Genomic DNA, 19,306 nt, shown 5'->3' on the forward strand with positions numbered 1-19,306 from the left:
ACGTCTGAGAGTGTGGTACTAGAAAAGTACAGCCGGTCAGGCAGCTTCCAAGGAGCAGAAGAATTGACATTTCGAGCATGACCCCTTCATCAGGAATGAGGCTTGTTGCCCAAGGGGGCTGAGAGAAAAGGGGGAGGTGGGTGCTGGGGGAAGGTAGTTGAGAATGCGATAGGTAGCTGGAGTTGGGGGTGAAGGTGATAGGTTGGGGAGGAGGGTGGAGTGGATGGGGGAGAAGGAAGATGGATGGGTCAAGAGGGCGGTGCCGAGGTGGGAGGGTGGATCTGGGATAAGGTGGGAGGAGAGGAATTGAGAAATCCACATTGATCTTCTGTGATTGGAGGGTCTCAAGGCTTTCTTCCTCCAGGCACCGGGTAATAAGGGTTTGGTGATAGAGGAGGCCTAGGACATGCATTTCCTTGGCGGAGTGGGGGAGGTGGGAGAGTTAAAGTGGCGGTGGGGTTGTCCCGGAGATGTTCTCTGAAACGTACCACAAGTTGGCGTCCTGTCTCCCCAGTGTAGAGGAGTCCACATCAAGAGCAACGGACACAGTACATTACATTGTGAAGTACAGGTAAATCTCTGAAGGATATGGAAGGATCCTTTGGGGCTTTGGACGGAAGTAAGGGGGAGGTGTGGATGCAGGTTTTGCAATTCCTGCGGTGGCAGGGGAAAATGTGGATTTTGCCAGTTTCCTCATTTCTGCTCCCTCCGCCTTATCCCAGATCCAACCTTCCAACTCAGCACTGCCTTCTTAACCTGTCCTAGGTATCCATCTTTCTTCCTTCCTAACTATCTGTCCTATCACCTTCACCCCCAACCTCATCTACCTACTGGATTCTCAGCTGCCTTCCCACCAGCCCCACACCCCCCTCCCATTTATCTCTCAGCCCCCTTGGGTGACAAGCCTCATTCCTGATGAAGGGCTTATGCCCAAAACGTCCAAAAATGTGGAGTTCCAAAAGTGTCAGCACTGACACCATTTACAATATAACAAAGAACTGCACTGCGAAATGCTGGAGATCTGAAGCACTGGTGATATGGCCCGCTTTCTATTTGTGGTGTTGAAGTTTTCTTGAGCTGGTGATATCACTTCCTGTTCTTTTTCTCGGGGAGTGGTAAATGAGATCCACGTCAATGTGTATGTTGATAGAGTTCCGGTTGGAGTGCCATGCTTCTAGGAATTCTCGCGCGTGTCTCTGTTTGGCTAGTCCTAGGATGTTGCTCCAGTCGAAGTGGTGTCCTTCCTCATCTGAATCTAAAGATACTAGTGAGAGTGGGTGTCATGTCTTTTTGTGGCTAGTCGGTGTTCACGTATCTTGGTGGCTAATTTTCTGCCTGTTTATCCAATGTAGTGTTTGTTACAGTCCTTGCAAAGTATTTTCTAAATGACATTAGTTTTGCTTGTTGACTGTATAGGGTCTTTCAAGTTCATTAGCTGCTGTTTTAGTGTGTTGGTGGGCTACCATGATTCCAAGGGGGTCTGAGTAGTCTGGCAGTCATTTCCAAGATGTCTTTGTAGGGGAGAGTGGCAAGGGTTTCTGGACGTGTTTTGTCTGCTTATTGGGTTTGTTGTTGAAAATCAGTGGACTGTGTTCATTGGGTATCTGTTCTTTTTGAATATACTGTATAGGTGATTTTCCTCTGCTCTGCTTAGTTTCTCAGTGCTGCAGTGTGTGGTGGCTCATTGAAATAATGTTCTAATGCAGCTCCGTTTGTGGGTGTTCGGATGATTTGCTTCTGTAGTTCAGTATTTGGTCTATATGTGTTGTTTTCCTGTAGACATTGGTTTGAAGTTCCCCTTTACTGCAACATCTAGGAATGGCAGTTTGTTGTTTTCTTCCTCTTTAGTGGATTTTATGCCAGTAAGGGTATTATTGATGATCTTGAAGGTTTCCTCTAGTTTATTTTGTTTAGTGATGGCAAAGGTGTCATCCACGGAGCGGATCCAAAGTTTGGGTTGGATGGTTGGCAGAGCTGTTTGTTTGAGTCTCTGCATGAAGCCTAACTCTTCAACCCATTACTAATGAAAAATCTGTCTATCTGCTCCTTTAAATTTGCTCAATGTCCCAGCATCCACCAGTGTGGCAGTGAATTCCACGGATTCACAACCTTTTGAGCAATGTAATTCTTCCTTTTTAAATCTGTTATCTTTTATCCTAAAACTATGACCACTCATTGTAGATTACCCCTCAAGGGGAAACATAAGACATAAGAATTAAGAGACCATTCTGCCCTTCAGTACGATCATGTGTGATCTTTACGTCAATACCACCTGCCCTGCAAACCTGAGTTCATCCCTTGTGGTTGGTGGGTTCCCAGGCGGAAGATGAGGCACTCCTCCTCCAGCCGTCGTGTTGTTATGTTCTGCCGGTGGAGGAGTCCAAGGACCTGCATGTCCTCAGTGGAGTGGGAGGGAGAGTTAAAGTGTTGAGCCACGGGGTGGTTGGGTTGGTTGGTCCGGGCGTCCCTGAGGTGTTCTCTGAAGCGTTCCGCAAGTAAGCGGCCTGTCTCCCCAATATAGAGGAGGCCACATCGGGTGCAGCGGATGCAATAGATGATGTGTGTGGAGGTACAGGTGAACTTGTGGCGGATATGGAAGGATCCCTTGGGGCCTTGGAGGGAAGTGAGGGAGGAGGTGTGGGCACAAGTTTTACATTTCCTGCGGTTGCAGGGGAAGGTGCCGGGAGTGGAGGTTGGGTTGGTGGGGGGTGTGGACCTGACGAGGGAGTCACGAAGGGAGTGGTCTTTGCGGAACGCTGGTAGGGGAGGGGAGGGAAATATATCCATGGTGGTGGGGTCCGTTGGGAGGTGGCGGAAATGACGGCGGATGATACGTTGTATACGGAGGTTGGTGGGGTGGTAGGTGAGAACCAGTGGGGTTCTGTCTTGGTGGCGGTTGGAGGAGCGGGGCTCAAGGGCGGAGGAGTGGGAAGTGGAGGAGATGCGGTGGAGGGCATCGTCGATCACGTTTGGGGGGAATCTGCGGTCCTTGAAGAAGGAGGCCATCTGGGCTGTGCGGTGTTGGAACTGGTCCTCCTGGGAGCAGATGCGGCAGATTTCTCCAGTTTCCTCATTTCCCCTCCCCCCACCTTGTCTCAGTCGATTCCCTCAACTCAGCACCGCCCTCCTAACCTGCAATCTTCTTCCTGACCTCTCCGCCCCCACCCCACTCCGGCCTATCACCCTCACCTTGACCTCCTTCCACCTATCACATCTCCATCGCCCCTCCCCCAAGTCCCTCCTCCCTACCTTTTATCTTAGCCTGCTTGGCACACACTCCTCATTCCTGATGAAGGGCTTATGCCCGAAACGTCGAATTTCCTGTTCCTTGGATGCTGCCTAACCTGCTGTGCTTTAACCAGCAACACATTTTCAACTGTGATCTCCAGCATCTGCAGACCTCATTTTTTACTCAATTGCCAGAAGTACCCATCTGCTTCACTAATGTCATTTATAGAAGGAAACTGCAATCTTTACCTGGTCTCGAATACATGTGACTCTAGATCCACAACCATCTTAAATGTTTGGGCAACTGGGGATGTGTGCTTGCCTAGCCAGTTATGCCTTTACAAATTAAAAGAAAATGACTTGGGGTAAACAAAGATGTCTCGAAAGTCTGATTCTCATTGCATTGTCACTTATACCATTTTTTAAAATAAATGCTTCAGTGAAATTTGCTCTCATTTTCCCAATGCTGCCTTTTATGTAAGACACTGCATTCCTTTCACAAATGAGCACACTCAAACCATCTCACATGTCCAACTTGCAGCTTTTTCATAAGACAAATTTCCATAAGGTGAATGGAACTGAATTAGAATCGGGCAATATAGTCAAAATGCTTAATTGCGTTTGATAAAACATTCACATTTTTAATTAGGGTGGTAGAATTATTCCCAAATTAAAGAGATTTAATGAGAATAAATCTCCTGGACCAGATTACGAACATAGAATAGTAAAGGTGATTTGGGAAGGAATGTTGTAAGGCATTGACAATCATCATGAAGGATTTGTTAATTATTGGTGAGATTTAATAAATTGAAACCAAACCAAATGTATAATTCTGACCCAAATAACTACAGGCCCATTAGCCCACTGCCAGGAGGTAAAAGAATGGAAACTCTTCTCATATGTAGGCTGGAGGATTACCTGTACAGCAGTAACATTCATAACCATTTGTGTGGATTTAAGAGACTGATTCTAGTCTAACACCATTGAAGATAAAGAAGTTCTTTTGAATTTACTTTCACATCATTTATTTGAAGTTTCAGATAGCTTGTGAGAAACATCTTGTAGGACAGGGATGTTTATGATGGTCCACAGACAGAGTTGGTCACTATTGCATCTAATCTATGTGACTATTAACAAGGTAATTAACAGTGGGCCTCAATTTAAGCTAATGCTGATGAACATAATTTGAGCAGGAGATTTGATGAAAGATGTTGATTGCTTTTACAATGATCCATATAGATGGCAAATTAAAAGCTGGTGTTGACATACGTAAAACATTATACATCATTGTTCATTATCATAAATCTACATTGAATTACATTGCAGAGGGGCTTGGAAAAGTACCTGGAAACTGTCAGTTGTAATCTCTCAAAAAAGCATTGGAGATGGTACACAGAAGAGCAATTAGTAGTCTAAAGCAGTGACAAATAATTATGGAAATTCATGCAAAAAGAAAACTAGTAAGGCTGACCTCATCAAGATTGAAGTCTGCACACTGATAATTTAAAATCTATTTTTACCCCTCTGAAAAGAAAATGCATTTCCCAAAATGCACATTGCTGATGCTGAGGAACAAGATTTAACAAAAGATTGTTTTTTTTTCATTTAACTTTGTCAATTCCTTTCCTTAAATCTACAAGATGAAATTTTACAGACTTTGGAATGAGGTTCACAAGGTGAGGTTCTGCACTGAAATTTAGCCGCATGCACAACAGGTTTGTCAGTGAAATTCTGATTTGATTTGTTTTGGAAAGAGGGTAGAACATCCAGCACAAAGACTAATCATATGGATGTTTTAAACAACTGAATTTAGGGAATAGTGCACATAAAATATTTTGTTTGGATCAAATGTATCAGTAAGTGTTTAGTGATTAAGAACCAGGTAGATTTCATTGACTAGATCCTTGATTAGGGTTATTAACCTGGGCCAAACAGGGACACCCGGCTGACAGGCACAAAATATAGGAAATTCACAGATAACCTGGCCTCCACCTTTTGCATCCCCACACCTGCTATTGAAAAGGGCTAGCCTTTGAAATGGTACCCAAGAAATAGCCTTTAGGGAAATGAATAAGCAATTATTGTCATCTAAGGTGTTGGCCCACTCTGATCCCAGGTGTGAGGTGGTGCTGACATGCAATACGGTATCAGTTGTGTCAGTTCACCAGCGGCCCTATGGAGAGGAATGCCCAATAGCATATGCTTCCTGGATTTTGGCTGATGCTAAATGTAAATATGCTCAGATTTGGCGCTCACCTTTGGTGTGAGGTAGTTCCACCAATACCTTTTACAAACATAAGTTTGTGATAGCAACAGACCGCAAACCCCTGTTAGGGCTACCTAACGAAGACAAAGCTATGTCACCCTTAACATCTGGTTAAATTTAGCTGCCACAAGAATGGCAATGCCAGCCACATGTTTTCTCTAAGTGAGAGAAACCGCTTACTTCAGCGGACGAGATTTGATGGAAGAACCAAGGAGATGGCTCAACAGGGCTACGAGGCGAGGTGGACATGTGGTCAGACTCCATGACATGTGAAGTTCAGGTCAGCGAGGTAGTTCTGAACAAAAATGTGAATCACCTGAAAGCTGCTACCACACCAACTGGCCAGGAGCAAACGATACCAGACCCCTCTGAACAGACAGACAGGCTGTCAGAAAATGTGAGTTCTCCCCCTCCGTTTAGCAACATGAAAACTTCAGAGACTGAATGCGACTTCGGTATTGTTAGCCAGATGAAAAGGAACAAACTGTCTCGAGACCAGCCAGGCTATGGTCCAGTACACACCGCCTGTGTTGGAGTGCGAGTCAGAGGAATTGGACCTGAGGCGAAAATGTCCGAGTAGAGGCTACAAGAGAAAGAACGGGCCTACATCTCCAGACTTAGTGGGGGAGGAATGTCATGACTGGAACCAGACCAGGTTGAATTCATTGACTGAAATGTTTGAGTGGGGTTGTCAATCTGGGCCAATCAGGGATCCCTGGCTGACAGATATAAACAGGAGAGTAAAGGTGTGTGAGGGCGGACCAAGAACCGGAAGGGGCACGGGGTGGACCGAGAACCGGAAGGTGGGTAGGGGCGGGCTGCCTTAGAGTGGTCGAAAGGTGGGAGGGGTGGGGGCTTGCTGGGTCTGTATTGTCTGCACTTCTGAATGTAACCATGTTGTTTAATGTACAAATGTCATTGTCACTGTCTTGTTAAATGTGGAACTGGGATTTAAGCGTTGTCCTCATCTCCCTGTAAAATGGTCAAACGATAGGGTTTGGGGCCTAGCTTTGCTGCTCCTCTCCCTTGTAAAATTGCTGTCTCTTGTCTAGCTGTAAATGTTTATTGTAAACTGTTTTGTACTTTGTTTAATAAAATAAAAAAAATAAATAAACAGGAGAGTCAGAGCCTCTAAAATAAAACAGGAGAGTCAGAGACTCTCCTCATTCTCGGGACTGATTTTAAGCTGGCCGGTCAGAGCCCATGTACTGTGCATGTGTAAGTAAAGGGTGACTTGGTGATGGGATACCAGCCTTTGTGTAGTTATTTCAGTATTGCTTCACATTCAGCCAGAAAATCTGAAGATCTGCATTGAAATTTAATATAAATTTAGCACAGATTTGAAGAATAATTTCCACTTAAACGTTTCAATTAATGTGATGAGCAAAAACACCCATTCAGGATGTTTAAAGTGTAGTTGGATGCTAAGAAAGATAGTGTTGGAGGAGGAATAAATTTCAAAGGATTGTAACATGTTTTTAAATCTTTGAGCAAGCACAATTTGAACTTGGACCTCCAGGTTCAGAGCAAAGAATGTAACCACAGTGCCATAACAGCCTATTCCAGAACATTTAATCAAAGTAGGCCAAACCATTTGCAGCTGATTCATCAATGACCATCCTCCTTCATTAAGTCAGATGTGAGGATATTTGCTATTTGTCCAATATTCAGCAATACTTGCAGCCCCTCACACTCTGATGCAGACCGTGCCCTCATGGCAACAAACCTTGGCAACATTCTGGGTGGGATGATAAGTGGCAATTAACATTTGCAAGCGTCAGACAATGAACATCCCTGACTAGAGTGAATCTAACCATCACCCCTCAGGCATTGCAATTATAGAGTCTCTTATTATCAATATAGTGGGAAGTGACCAGTGAAAATTTGATTTGTTTTGATCTGAAGTGGAAACTGAACTGGAGAAGCTATATATGAACTGTAGCTGAAAGAGTAGGTCATGGGTTGGAAATTCTGCACTGTCCAAGTCTCCTCCTGACTGCTAAAAACCATCCACCATCTACACGAGTTTAGAGTGTGGTGGAATAATCTCCACTTACATGGAGGAAGCAGGAGCTTTTTAAAGAAGCTCTATCCTGCAAAAAGCAGATTGGCATCCCACCAATCACCTTCAAAATCATCAGTGTTCAGTGACAGTTTTGTGCACCATATAAAAGGCGCACTGCAGCAACTCACCCAAGGTTTCTTTGAAAGTCCAGGCACACATTCTACCACTGTAAAGGACAAGGGAAGCAAACACCTGGAAGGCCATGAGCTGCCGTACTCCTTCAAATCTCAGACTCAATTTGGGATGATATCGTCATTCCTTCATTGCCACTGGGGTCAATCCTTGAACTCAATAATGGCCCTATGGGTCTACCTGCATGTTAGAGGCAATAGGGGTTCAAGAAAATGGCACAATACAACCTGCTCAAGAATAATTGGGCTGAGCAAAAATGCTGGCACCTCCAGTGATGCTAATGTACCAGGAACGATTAAAGTAAAATCATTAGTATGCCCTTCACATTTCCTGGGTTTGTTTTTAACTTGGAATGATCAGTAAAAACTAACCTGGGATTTTTCTTCTTATTTAGTCTTGCGTCATGTGTGTTGCTGGCTGGGCATTTGTTGCTGTCCCTGATTGCCCTTGAGAAGGTATTGAATTTTCTTTAATTGCAGTTTATGTGTTGCAGCTAGACCCACAATGCTACTAGGGAGGTCAGAGTTTGGAAGATGCTGTCTGAGGAGCTTGGTTGAATTTTGCAATGCATCTTGTAAATTGTATGCAGATCTGTAAAAAACCAATCATCCAGAGCCCTTTTTAAAGTATCAGCAGAAACTGCAAGCTTTTGAAATTAACTTTTATTTGAAAAGAAAACAAAATTTTGCAATTGCCAGAATAGATCATGGAACAAGAGCTATTAATGAGCAATGTTTTCCCTGTGGTAGCTGCTTCAACAGTCAATTGGATAATTGGGCTCTCAGCAAAGATGTGTAATGAGTCTTGTTGAAGTTACTTTCATGTAATACTTTACCTGATGATTACAACAGAGCACTCTGGATCTGTCTTTCAGATCTACCTGTTAACCTGAGCCTGTGGCTCCTAGTGCTGCTGTTCAAATTCTACAGGTAGTCACCCTGCGGTAGGAAGTATATTGTTAAATTAGAGATGGTTCAGAAAAGATTTACTGGGATATTGCCAAAATTGGAGGATTTGAGTTAGGAGAGACTGGAATAGGCTGGGACATTTTTCATTTCAATGTAGGAGGTTGACGGGTGACCTTTATAGTGGTCTATAAAATCATGAGTGGCAAAGGTAAGGTCATATTTTAAAGGTAAGAGGAGAAAGATTTAGAAGGCACCTGAGGGGCAACTCTTTCATACAGGGTGGTTCATATGTGGAATGAACTGCCAGAGGAAGTGGTAGATGCAGGTACAGTTACAACATTTAAAAAACATATGGAGAGGTACATGAAAAGGAAAGCTTTAAAGGGATACAGTCCAACGATGGCAAATGGGACTAGTTTAGTTTGGGAATCTTTTGTTTGTGGACGAGTTGGACCAAAGGATCTGTTTCCATGCTGAATGATTCTAAATGTCTGGCCATAATCTCCTTAATAACAGCTTCTAAAATGTCTTTTTTTTTAAGCTAGGATGTTACCAACATTTAGTTTCCTGATTGCTGTTTAATGTCTTTTTGAATAAAGTAGCTGACCTCATGATTTTTCCATCTGACTGAAACCATCCTTGAATCTGGGCACTTGTGGAAAATTAAGGCCAGTCCATGAACTCTCTATTAGTGGCTGCTTCCATCAGGACCTGGGAATTGTCAGACTAACGCTCCAATTCAGTACCAATCCCTGGTAATTTTTGAGTGCGTCCAAATTTCCTGATTTGCAATCTTTTTATTCATTCATAATATGAGAGTGTCACTGGCTGGCCAGTATTCATTGCCCATCCCTGGTTTCCCTTGAGAAGGTGGTGGTGAGCTACCGTCATTCAGCTGTATGTTGACCCACAATGTTGTTACAGAGAGAATTTGAGGATTTGACAGAGTGCCACTGAAGGGCCAATAAAATATTTCCAAATCAGGATGGTGAGTGGCTTGGAGGGGAAACTTGCAGACGGTTGTTTTCTATGTATCTGTTCCCTTGTCTTGCTAGATGGAAGAAATCGTGGTGCAGTCTAAGAATCTTTGGCAAATTTCTGCAGTGGTTCTTGTAGATGGTATACAGTACTGTTGTAGTGAGAGGGTACGGTTGTCAATCTGGTGCCAATCAGGTGAGCTGCTTTGCCCTGGATGGTGTCAAGCTTCTTGAGTTTTATTGGAGCTGCAGTCATCCAGGCAAGAGGGGAGTATTCCATCACACTCCTGATTTGTGCCTTAGGGAGATGAACAGACCTTGGGGAGACAGGAGGTGTTACTCGCTGCAGTATGTTAGCGTGTGACTGGCTCTTGTAGCCAATGTTTAGGTAGTGAGTCCAGTTCAGTTTCTAGTCAATGGGAACCCCAAGTATGTTGTTAGTGGAGGATTTAGCGATGGTAACACCATGTAATATCAAAGGGTGAAAGTTAGTTTGTCTCTTATTGAAGATGGTCACTGCATGACCTTTTGTGTGGTATGAATATTACTTGCCACTTGTCAGCCTAAACCTGGACGTTGCCCACATGTTGTTGCATTTGAACATGGATTGCTTCTATCTGAGGAGTCGCGAATGGTGGTGAGCATTGTAGAATCATCAGCAAACGCCCCACGTCTGACCTATCATTGAGGGAACGTCATTGATAAAACAGCAGAAGGTGGTTGAGCCTAAGACGCTACCCTGTTGCAAATATCCTGAAGCTGAGCTGACTGATCGCCAACAATCCACAACCATCTTCCTATGTGCCAGGTATGACTCCAACCAGCCGAGAGTTTGCCTCCTGATACCCATTGATTCCAATTTTGCCAGAACTCCTAGATACCATATTCAATCGAACGTGGCCATGATGTCAAGGGTTGTCACTATCGCGTTCACCTCACGTCTGCAATTTTTGAGATGTTCATTGTATCCTATAAGTGAATACTACAAAATATCTATTCAGTTGATCAGCCATTTCCTTTTTTTTCCATTATTAATTCCTCAGTTTCCCTTTCAGTAGGATCAACATTCCCTTTAACTTTTATTTATAAAAATATTAGAATCATAGAATCCCTACAGTGCAGAAGAAGCCATTCAGCCCGTTGAGTCACTGGGCTTCCGAAGAGCGTCCCACCCAGACCCAGTGCCCTGCTCCCTTTCCCGTAACTCCTGTTTACCACCAATCCCACATCTTTGGACTGCGAAGGAAACCAGAGTAGCTGAAGAAAAGAGTCGAGAGTGTACTGCTGAAACAGCATCCAAGGAGCAGGAGAATCGACGTTTCGAGCATAAGCCCATCAGGAATGAGGCTTGTGGGCCCCCCATTTTATCTCTCGGCCCAGAAGCCCATTCCTGATGAAGGGATTATGCCCAAAACATCGATTTCCCCTGCTCCTCGGATGCTGCCTGAGCTGCTGTGCTTTTCCAGCATCTGCAGTCCTAACTTTCTCCTAACTGGGAAAAACCCAGGCCAACAAGAGAGTGTGCAAACCCCACACAGACGATTACCAGGCTAAAATCAAACCTGGTCTCCTGGCACTAAGCCAGCAGTGCTACCACTGAGCCAGCGTGCACAAATAAGGATTCTATAGATAGTTATTTTTAACTAACCTTCTTTGTAAGTCACTTTTCCCCTCCTGTTTATTATGTCTTTCTGTACATATTTTTGCACTCTAACCAATCTGCTGACCTGCCATACATCTTCATGCAATTATATACTTTTTCTTTTAACTTTGATACTGTTAAATTTTTTTAGATAACCATTGATTGTGAACATTTTGGGAATGTATCTGTTCCTTGTATTCTGAAATATCCCCTTAAATATCTGCTCTGCATCTCTTTTTTGCTTTATCATAATTTGCCCATGCACTTTAGTCTTCATATTTGCTTCTTGTAAGTTTTTAACATACAACAAACTGTTCTATTAACCGTCACCAGTTGGACCAGGAATGTGCCAATTGATCAAATATTCCAGATAAGAGGTCTATGTAATCAAAGTAGAAACACATAGTAAGTAGTAGGAACATAATGCAGGGGATATGCACATCACTTATACCTTATTTATAGTTTAAATAATAATGCAGAGTTGCCTTAAATCAAACTTAACGGCAGAGAGCCTTCTCACTTGCACTGTCAACTAACTACCCGGACATCGCGGTAGATTGTGGTGTTTGAGGAGGGATTGACTCAGTTGAATCAAGTGTTGATATTTCACTTGAACAAGAAGTGTATCTACTTTGAGAAAAATAAATTAGAACTGTAATAGTTGGGCAGCATAACACTATAAGCTCCATGGTATTTGAGGGATATGATCTTTGTCGGTTCATTGCGGCTGCCGGTTAAAACAAAGTTTGCTGTACTAGCCTTGGCCCCTCTCTTATCTTTCTCAAACTGAATATAAAATTCAATCCATACTATGATCACTGCTATGAGGAATGCCTTTCTTATTTAATAACTTATTTGATCCTATCTTGTTGCACAGAGAACTTGAGTAAAGCAAATCTTAGCAGGACTTATACACTGGAAATATGCAGCAGGCCAGGCAGCATCTGAGGAGCAGGAGAATCGACGTTTCGGGCATAATCCCTTCTTCAGGCTTATGCCCGAAATGTCGATTCTCCTGCTCCTCAGATGCTGCCTGGCCTGTGTTTTTCCAGCACCACACTTTTCAACTCTGGTCTCCAGCATCTGCCGTCGTCACTTTCTCCTAGGACTTATATACTTAATGGTAAGGTCCTAGGGAGTGTTGCTGAACAAAGAGACCTTGGAGAGCAGGTTCATAGCTCATTGAAAGTGGAGTCGCAGGTAGATAGGATAGTGAAGAAGGCAATTGGTATGCTTTCCTTTATTGGTCAGAGTATTGAGTACAGGAGTTGGGAGGTTATGACTATGACTCTATAGTTTGTTCTAAGCAAAATAAAGAAATGCAGATTCTGGAGCTCTGCAACAAAAACAGAAATTGCTGGTGAAACTCAACATCTGTGGGGAGAAAGGACTCTTCTGAAGAAGAATCACCAAAATCAGTGTTAACCTGCCTTCTCATCTGCTGAGTTTTGCCTACAATTTTGTTTAGTAGTCTGTTCTCTGGTTGGCTTTAGAGCATGCTGTTCTAAGAGTATGTGCTTGTGTATGTTGAATATCCTTGTTTCATTCTCACTGAGCATACAGCTTTACAGCATCGTATCATACCTTGCATTAAGTAACAATTTAAATCATAGGCTACTGGTTGTCCTTGAATCAAAAATTGGTTTCTAATTCTGATATTGGAGTAATGGATGCATGATAATGTAACGCTTTATGAGACCTGGTTCCCCAAAATAAAGTGACTTCTCACTGATGTACTGATCAATGAGATGGCATCCACAGTTTGATATTCGTAAAGTACACTTTCAGTTTAGGTTGATCTTTCCATAATGGAAGCTATAAATGTGACATCCACACAATGGAGAAATATGAAGCAAGAAAGGAAGAAAACAAAGCAAAAACAAAACTTATATGGTAGGGAAAGTGCCAAGTGCCTTTGAAAATTTTGCTGGGTATAACCTTCCTGAGAAATTGTTAATAAATTGCTGTAGAGTCATGGAAGCAAAGAGCACATCAATATGTACATCTAGTTTGTTGCATTATCATCTTCATAATGGTGTACATACTGATTCAACATTGATAATTCATCCCTGAATCAATATTGCATTAAGGTTTCATGATGATAGGGGATACTAACAGACTGATGCACGAAAGAAGAGATTGATCGATAACTGGCAATCTGTCTATTGTGTTGACACAGCTTTCCATTAATCAACATTGAGTAATGTTATCCTGTGATACCAAGTCCTTAGTATGATATTGAACAAATAATTTCACTTGTAACATGAATTGCAAAAAAAGGTCTAACATGGAATCTATTCATGATTTTTTTTCGAGGGAACAACATGAATCAAATGCCAAGGTTTTTAATTTGTGAGGCAAACTTGAAATTTTTATTTCAAAACCTCGGTAAAGTGCGAATTATTTAGGGTAGTACAAAATCAACGCACAACCATGGTCAAGAAATGAAGTAAGAGATTGGCACACAGGGCACACAAGCATGTAATGAAAGGCAGAGGTCCAGTTGACTAAAAGAGGACTAAAGAAACAAACAGTGAAGTGGCACAAAGAATTTATTAAGAGATGCCAAGGTGAAAGAAAGAAACCTGCACCCAATATTGAAATTATCAGCAAATATTGTGATAAAATTTCTCAATCCCTGAACGATAAGGTCAATGGTAAGAAAGTTGGGGCAAGTATGACCAAACACGAGATTCTCAGTTTTGAGGAAGAGTCCAATTTTGCAAATAATGTTTGAGCAATTAGATGATGATCTTCCAAGTGATCAGGTGAGGAGTTTATTTCGGCAGTGCCTTTTTCCATCCACTAACATCTCCTATTGCCTGATCTTGCCTCACTTATATTGCAATGCTCAAGGAAATTCTGGTGATTAATTCCCAACATGAAAGTCTGAGTGGATATCTGGCAGCTGCAACTCTTTGACATCTTCTGGTATTCACTTTTTCACATTTCAAACAACTCTGGGCACACTCCAGGGGCAGCAAAGCCTGCATCTTCTATCCAGAGGTTGGCATCAATCATGGCACATCTTCAACTCACTCATAATATCAATTTTGTATTAAGAGATTGATAAATGACTCTTCATTGGAACATTGGACTTAAAATGTTAAGTGTTTGTTTCTGTCATGTTTCTGCCATCTGACATGCTGAAGTTCTCCAGTACTTTGATTTTATTTTAGATTTCCAGCATCTACAGTATTTCACTCAATGCTTCTAATCCTTGTTTAGGAAATTAAAAATGGTTATCACCAAACCTGGAGTGCATGGTATAAGTTTTTTTTTGTTTTTAAACTGAGTGAGTTCTAAACATGAACAATGTGAACCCAAGTTAAGGCACCTGTAATCACAGAATGTTGGGTGTGAACCTCTTGCTTTGACCAACTAGATTGACCATACGTCCTGGCCACCAGTGATCTTGACCATGTTGTTGAACATGGCAGATCAATCCGAATGGCTATTAAGCAGCAGTAAAATCAGGTGAGCTGAGAAGTTTCACCCAAGTTCCTCAATTCGCCAACAGATTCCAAAGTCTTATAGTGTTAGAGTGTCTTGATGCTTCTTCTGGCTACTGTCATCATTCTGCCTCCTTGTGAAGCAGGGGCACCTGGAATGAGGTTAAGGTCCCAATTTCTCTTGTATCCCGGCCACTGGTGCTGAGCAACCAATGGTTATTGTGATGGAGTACATAACTGTGCATATCCTGCAGATACTGTGTGCACTGGACCTGGCTGTTCGTGGAGATAGTAGGCACACACGTGCCAGAGTGCCACAGTATTGGTGGACTTCTTCAACCTTCAGTCTAATTTGCTGAATGTCTTTGGCAAACCTGTCTCCTGTTCCTATGTCAATTTATGCATTTTGACGTTATTAAAAGCTGATTCCATGGTGTCCTTTCTGGTCTGAGGCTGAGCAGATAGTGGCCCAGCAATTTAGGGTTCTGTGTCATAGAATCATAGAGATATATAGCACGGCAACAGATCCTTTGGTCCAACTCGTCCATGCCAACCAGATATCCTACCTAATCTAGTCCTATTTGCCAATGCTTAGCCCATATCCATCTGAATCTTCCTATTCATATATCCTTCCAGATGTTGTTTAAATGTTGAAATTGTACCAACCTCCACTACTTCCTCTGGCAGTTCATTCCATACATGCACCACCCTTTGCACGAAAAGTTGCCCCTTAGGTCACTTTTAAATTCTTCTCTTCTCACCCTAAACCTATGCCATCTAATTTTGAACTCCCCCACCCAAGGGAAAATATCTATTTACCCTATTCAAGCCCCTCATGATTTTGTATACCTCTATAAGGTCACCTCTCAGCCTCCAACGTTCCAGGGAAGCAGTCCCAGCCTGAATGTTAGTTTGCTCACTGAGCTGGAAGGTTCATTTTTCAGATGTTTTGTCACCCTACTGGGTAACATCATCAGTGAGCCTCCCGTGAAGCACTGGTGTTAGTGACCCGTTTTCAATTTGTGTGTTTAGGTTTCCTTGGGTTGGTAATGTCATTTCCTGTTCTTTTTCTCAGAGTAGTAAATGGGGCCCAAGTCGATGTGTTTGTTGATAGAGTTCTGGTTGGAATACCATGCTGCTAGGAATTCTCATGTGTGTCTCTGTTTGACTCGTCCGAGGATGGGTGTGTTACCCAAGTGGTGTCCTTCCTCGTCTTGTATGTAAGGATACTAGTGAGAGTGAATCATGTCTTTTTGTGGCTAGTTGATGTTCATATATCCTGGTGGCTAGTTTTCTGCCTGTTCGTTCAATGTAGTGTTCGTTACAGTTCCTGCAAGGTATTTTGTAAATGACATTAGGTCAAGATCCCATTGTACTCTGAGATAACCTTTTTTTATTGTCCACCACACACCTCCAATTTTGGTGTCAACTGCAAACTTACACCTTCTATGTTCACATCCAAATCATTTATATGAATGATGAAAAGCAGTGGACCCAGCACTGATCCTTGTGACACACCACTGGTCACAGGCCTCCTGCCTGAAAGGCAGCCCTTCACTACCACCCTATGACTTCTACCTTTGAACCAGTTCCTTATCCAAATGGCTAGCTCTCCCTGTATTCCATTTGATCTAACCTTGCTAATCCAGTCTACCATGAGGAATCTTGTTGAACTCCTTACTGAAGTCCGTGTAGATCATGTTCACTGCTCTGCCCTCATTACTTCTCTTCATTACTACTTCAAAAATCTCAATCAAGTTTGTGCCAGTGATGTGATCATGAGGATGTACTCCCCTGTCTTCGTGGATATTCTAGTGAGATTTGATGGAGGGTGTAAGAGACCACTTTTAGTGTTCCTCTCAGGGGCCTGTGCTGTCATCCTAAGCAATAAAAAAGGAACTACACTCTCTCCAGACTGGAAATTGTGTGTGTAGATGGATGCTGTTTGTTCTTGTAGGAGATGAGAGGGAGTGAGTTGTGAAATAGGTTTGAGGTACGGGCATGTTAAGAGTATGTTCACTGTGGTGGCAATGGAGAAACAGGTGCCGCACTTGGCAATGGGTTTTACTTGGTTGCTGGGAAATGGCTGTCTTGACATCACCTACATCAAGGATCTCTAACCTCTCCAACTCGAGCAAGGATTTTCTCTCTCTGTTGGGTGTAAGTGGGCAAATGTCAGGCACCCACCACCTGTCTCTGCTCTGTATTGTGCTCGATTTTCTTTTGGACTGCGGCAAGGATTTTGTGTGGGATGAGAGTGGCTGGGTGCATTTGGGAGAAAGATGGGGAAGGGTGCGGAGTGATTGGGTAGGAAGCGCAAAGGGCAGGAAGGGTTAGTTGTCTGGGGGGATGAAGTGATGAGAGCCAGTGGGGGAAGTTGTAGACCATGGACCTTGGTGGGAGGTGTTCCAGTGGCAGAGTTAATGTCAATGTGAGCTCATAGACAAAAGATGGTGACACTTATGGGCATTCTGCAAGGCTAATAAATCTTCTTAGTGTTGCTAAGCATTTCCCTGGACCATGGAAAGAATTCTGATCCTGTTGGCATCTTCAGCCCAGGCTAGCAATATCTGGTCCCTCTGGCAGTTCTGAGAAAAGAGGACGGATCCTGTTGTCATGCTCCCCGTCCGGCATGAGCATGGTCCCTATCAGAAAAGCAAAGTGTAAGCTTGCCTTTATTAACCAATTTGGGGGGCAGCTGTTTCCACTTTGAAATTGTGAAGGATTCTTCCTGGCCTGCAGCCTTTGAACTGTGCTTTAAATATGGAGCTGACCGTGGGAAACTCAAAGTCCTGGCAGTGGCAATCACTCTGCCGCTGATGAACACAAGGTAGTGCGAGAGCAGTATCGTAGGGACAGGGGTGATGAGGTAAGCTGCATAAAGTCCCATGAGAAAATTCAGTGGATCTCATGGAGAGAAACCCTTTGATACTCCCGAAATCGACAAAATACATTGTTTTAAATATATTGATAATGAAGGCAAATTAAGAATGGAAGATTAAATTGCAAACTGATTAAGAGTGTATTCTATCTGATTTTTGTTTATATAAAAGAGTCTAATATTAGCTGGAAATGAAACTTGAGCTCATACATCTCAATAGTTTAATGCAAAATTGACTTTAGATTATAATTTTATAATCAAATTTGTTTCTTCATTTGCAGTGTAATCTAGAAGCTTTAAATAGTCAGTGCAGAGAGACTGGTTCTTGTGAACTGTCAGCAGTCAAGACATTTTAATTTGAATTAACCTAACATTGAGTAATTTGATTGTGTTATCAAGAAGCTCATTGAAGTGAAAATTCCCATTTTTTTTTTACTTACAGAAACTTATGAAGATTTTGACTCCAGAGTGATCGAGGTAAGAATTGTTGAATTAATGAACTAATACATCTAAGCCTTTTATTTCAGTTGTGACACTGAAGTTGGGCAGATGTAATATTTTTGCCCTTTAGTTTGTTTATGGTCAAACAATGTTTCTTAAAAACTAGTGAGCAGATTTCAGTGAAACCTGAGAGTATGGCCTGAGGGAAGATAGATTAATTTTTGGAGGGATGTGGGTGCAGAACCTAGAGTTTTTGTAAAGATCTTTTCGCTTTGGTACAAAGGCCAAATGAACTTCTATTAAGAATGTTATGACTTGTCTGAACTGCTGTGGTGGAGTTTGTCGCAAACATCAAAGTGTGATCAGTTTTCAGAGCTGATTTTGCATGAAGTTAGCCTGATGCTGCTGTGTGAGATTCAAACTCTTGATTGAAAAGAAAGAAAACTTTACGGTTAAAGAACGCCAGCCAGAAAGGGAAAAGCCTCCAGGAAGAGCTGCTTATTGTAAAACAGCTGAATTAGTACTGCATTGTGAGACAAGTGCCTTCACCGAGTGACCCTTTCACTAGTTTTATACATGATGTGGAGGTGCTGGTGTTGGTCTGGGGTGGACAAAGTTAAAAATCACACAACACCAGGTTATAGTCCAACAGGTTTATTTGGAAGCTGCTCCTTCATCAGGTAGCTAGTGAAGTAGGATCATAGGACACAGAATTTATAGCAAAACATCATAGTGACATACATAGATGCAATATTTAGAACAAACCAAGATTGCTGTTAATTCTTTCATTTTCAACTTAGTTTTATACAAAGTTAAAAATCACACAATGCCAGGTTATAGTCCAACAGGTTTAATCAAAAGCACTAGCTTTCAGACTGCTGCTCCTTCATCAGGTGTTTGTCACCTGATGAAGGAGCGTCGCTCCAAAAGCTAGTGCTTCCAATTAAACCTGTTGGACTATAACCTGGTGTTGTGTATTTTTTAACTTTGTACACCTCAATCCAACACCAGCAACTCCAAATCATAGTTTTAAACAGTTACGGTGTCAAAACAAAAGCACCAAGAAAGCAAACATGCAAGATGCATTGTTACAATCAAAACAAATATATAAATAGCCCAAGTGAAATAAGATGTGCCTCTTTAAGGGTGGAACCGTGTTTTAAAATGTGTTGCAAAGGGCATTTGTTATCATTGTTTCACACACTGATATCCATGTGTTGAAGTAAACAGCAAAGACTTTGAGATTGCTGTATCCATAGTTGAGTACAAACATCAGTTTTCACTTTCCCTCTTCTGTGCTGTGTGACTTTGATG

General features: G+C 42.4%; 1 protein-coding gene across 1 annotated transcript in view; it reads left to right on the plus strand.

Moving 5' to 3' along the window:
- Positions 1–19,306, plus strand: part of mrps5 (mitochondrial ribosomal protein S5) — a 139,816-nt gene that overhangs the window by 45,820 nt on the left and 74,690 nt on the right. Inside the window, exon 5 of the mRNA XM_060855883.1 lies at positions 17,994–18,028. Coding sequence (XP_060711866.1) covers positions 17,994–18,028 — 35 coding nt within the window. The remainder of the gene's footprint in view (positions 1–17,993; positions 18,029–19,306) is intronic.

The sequence above is a fragment of the Hemiscyllium ocellatum genome, chromosome 3 (genome assembly GCF_020745735.1).
Source record: "Hemiscyllium ocellatum isolate sHemOce1 chromosome 3, sHemOce1.pat.X.cur, whole genome shotgun sequence".
Classification (NCBI taxonomy): domain Eukaryota; kingdom Metazoa; phylum Chordata; class Chondrichthyes; order Orectolobiformes; family Hemiscylliidae; genus Hemiscyllium; species Hemiscyllium ocellatum.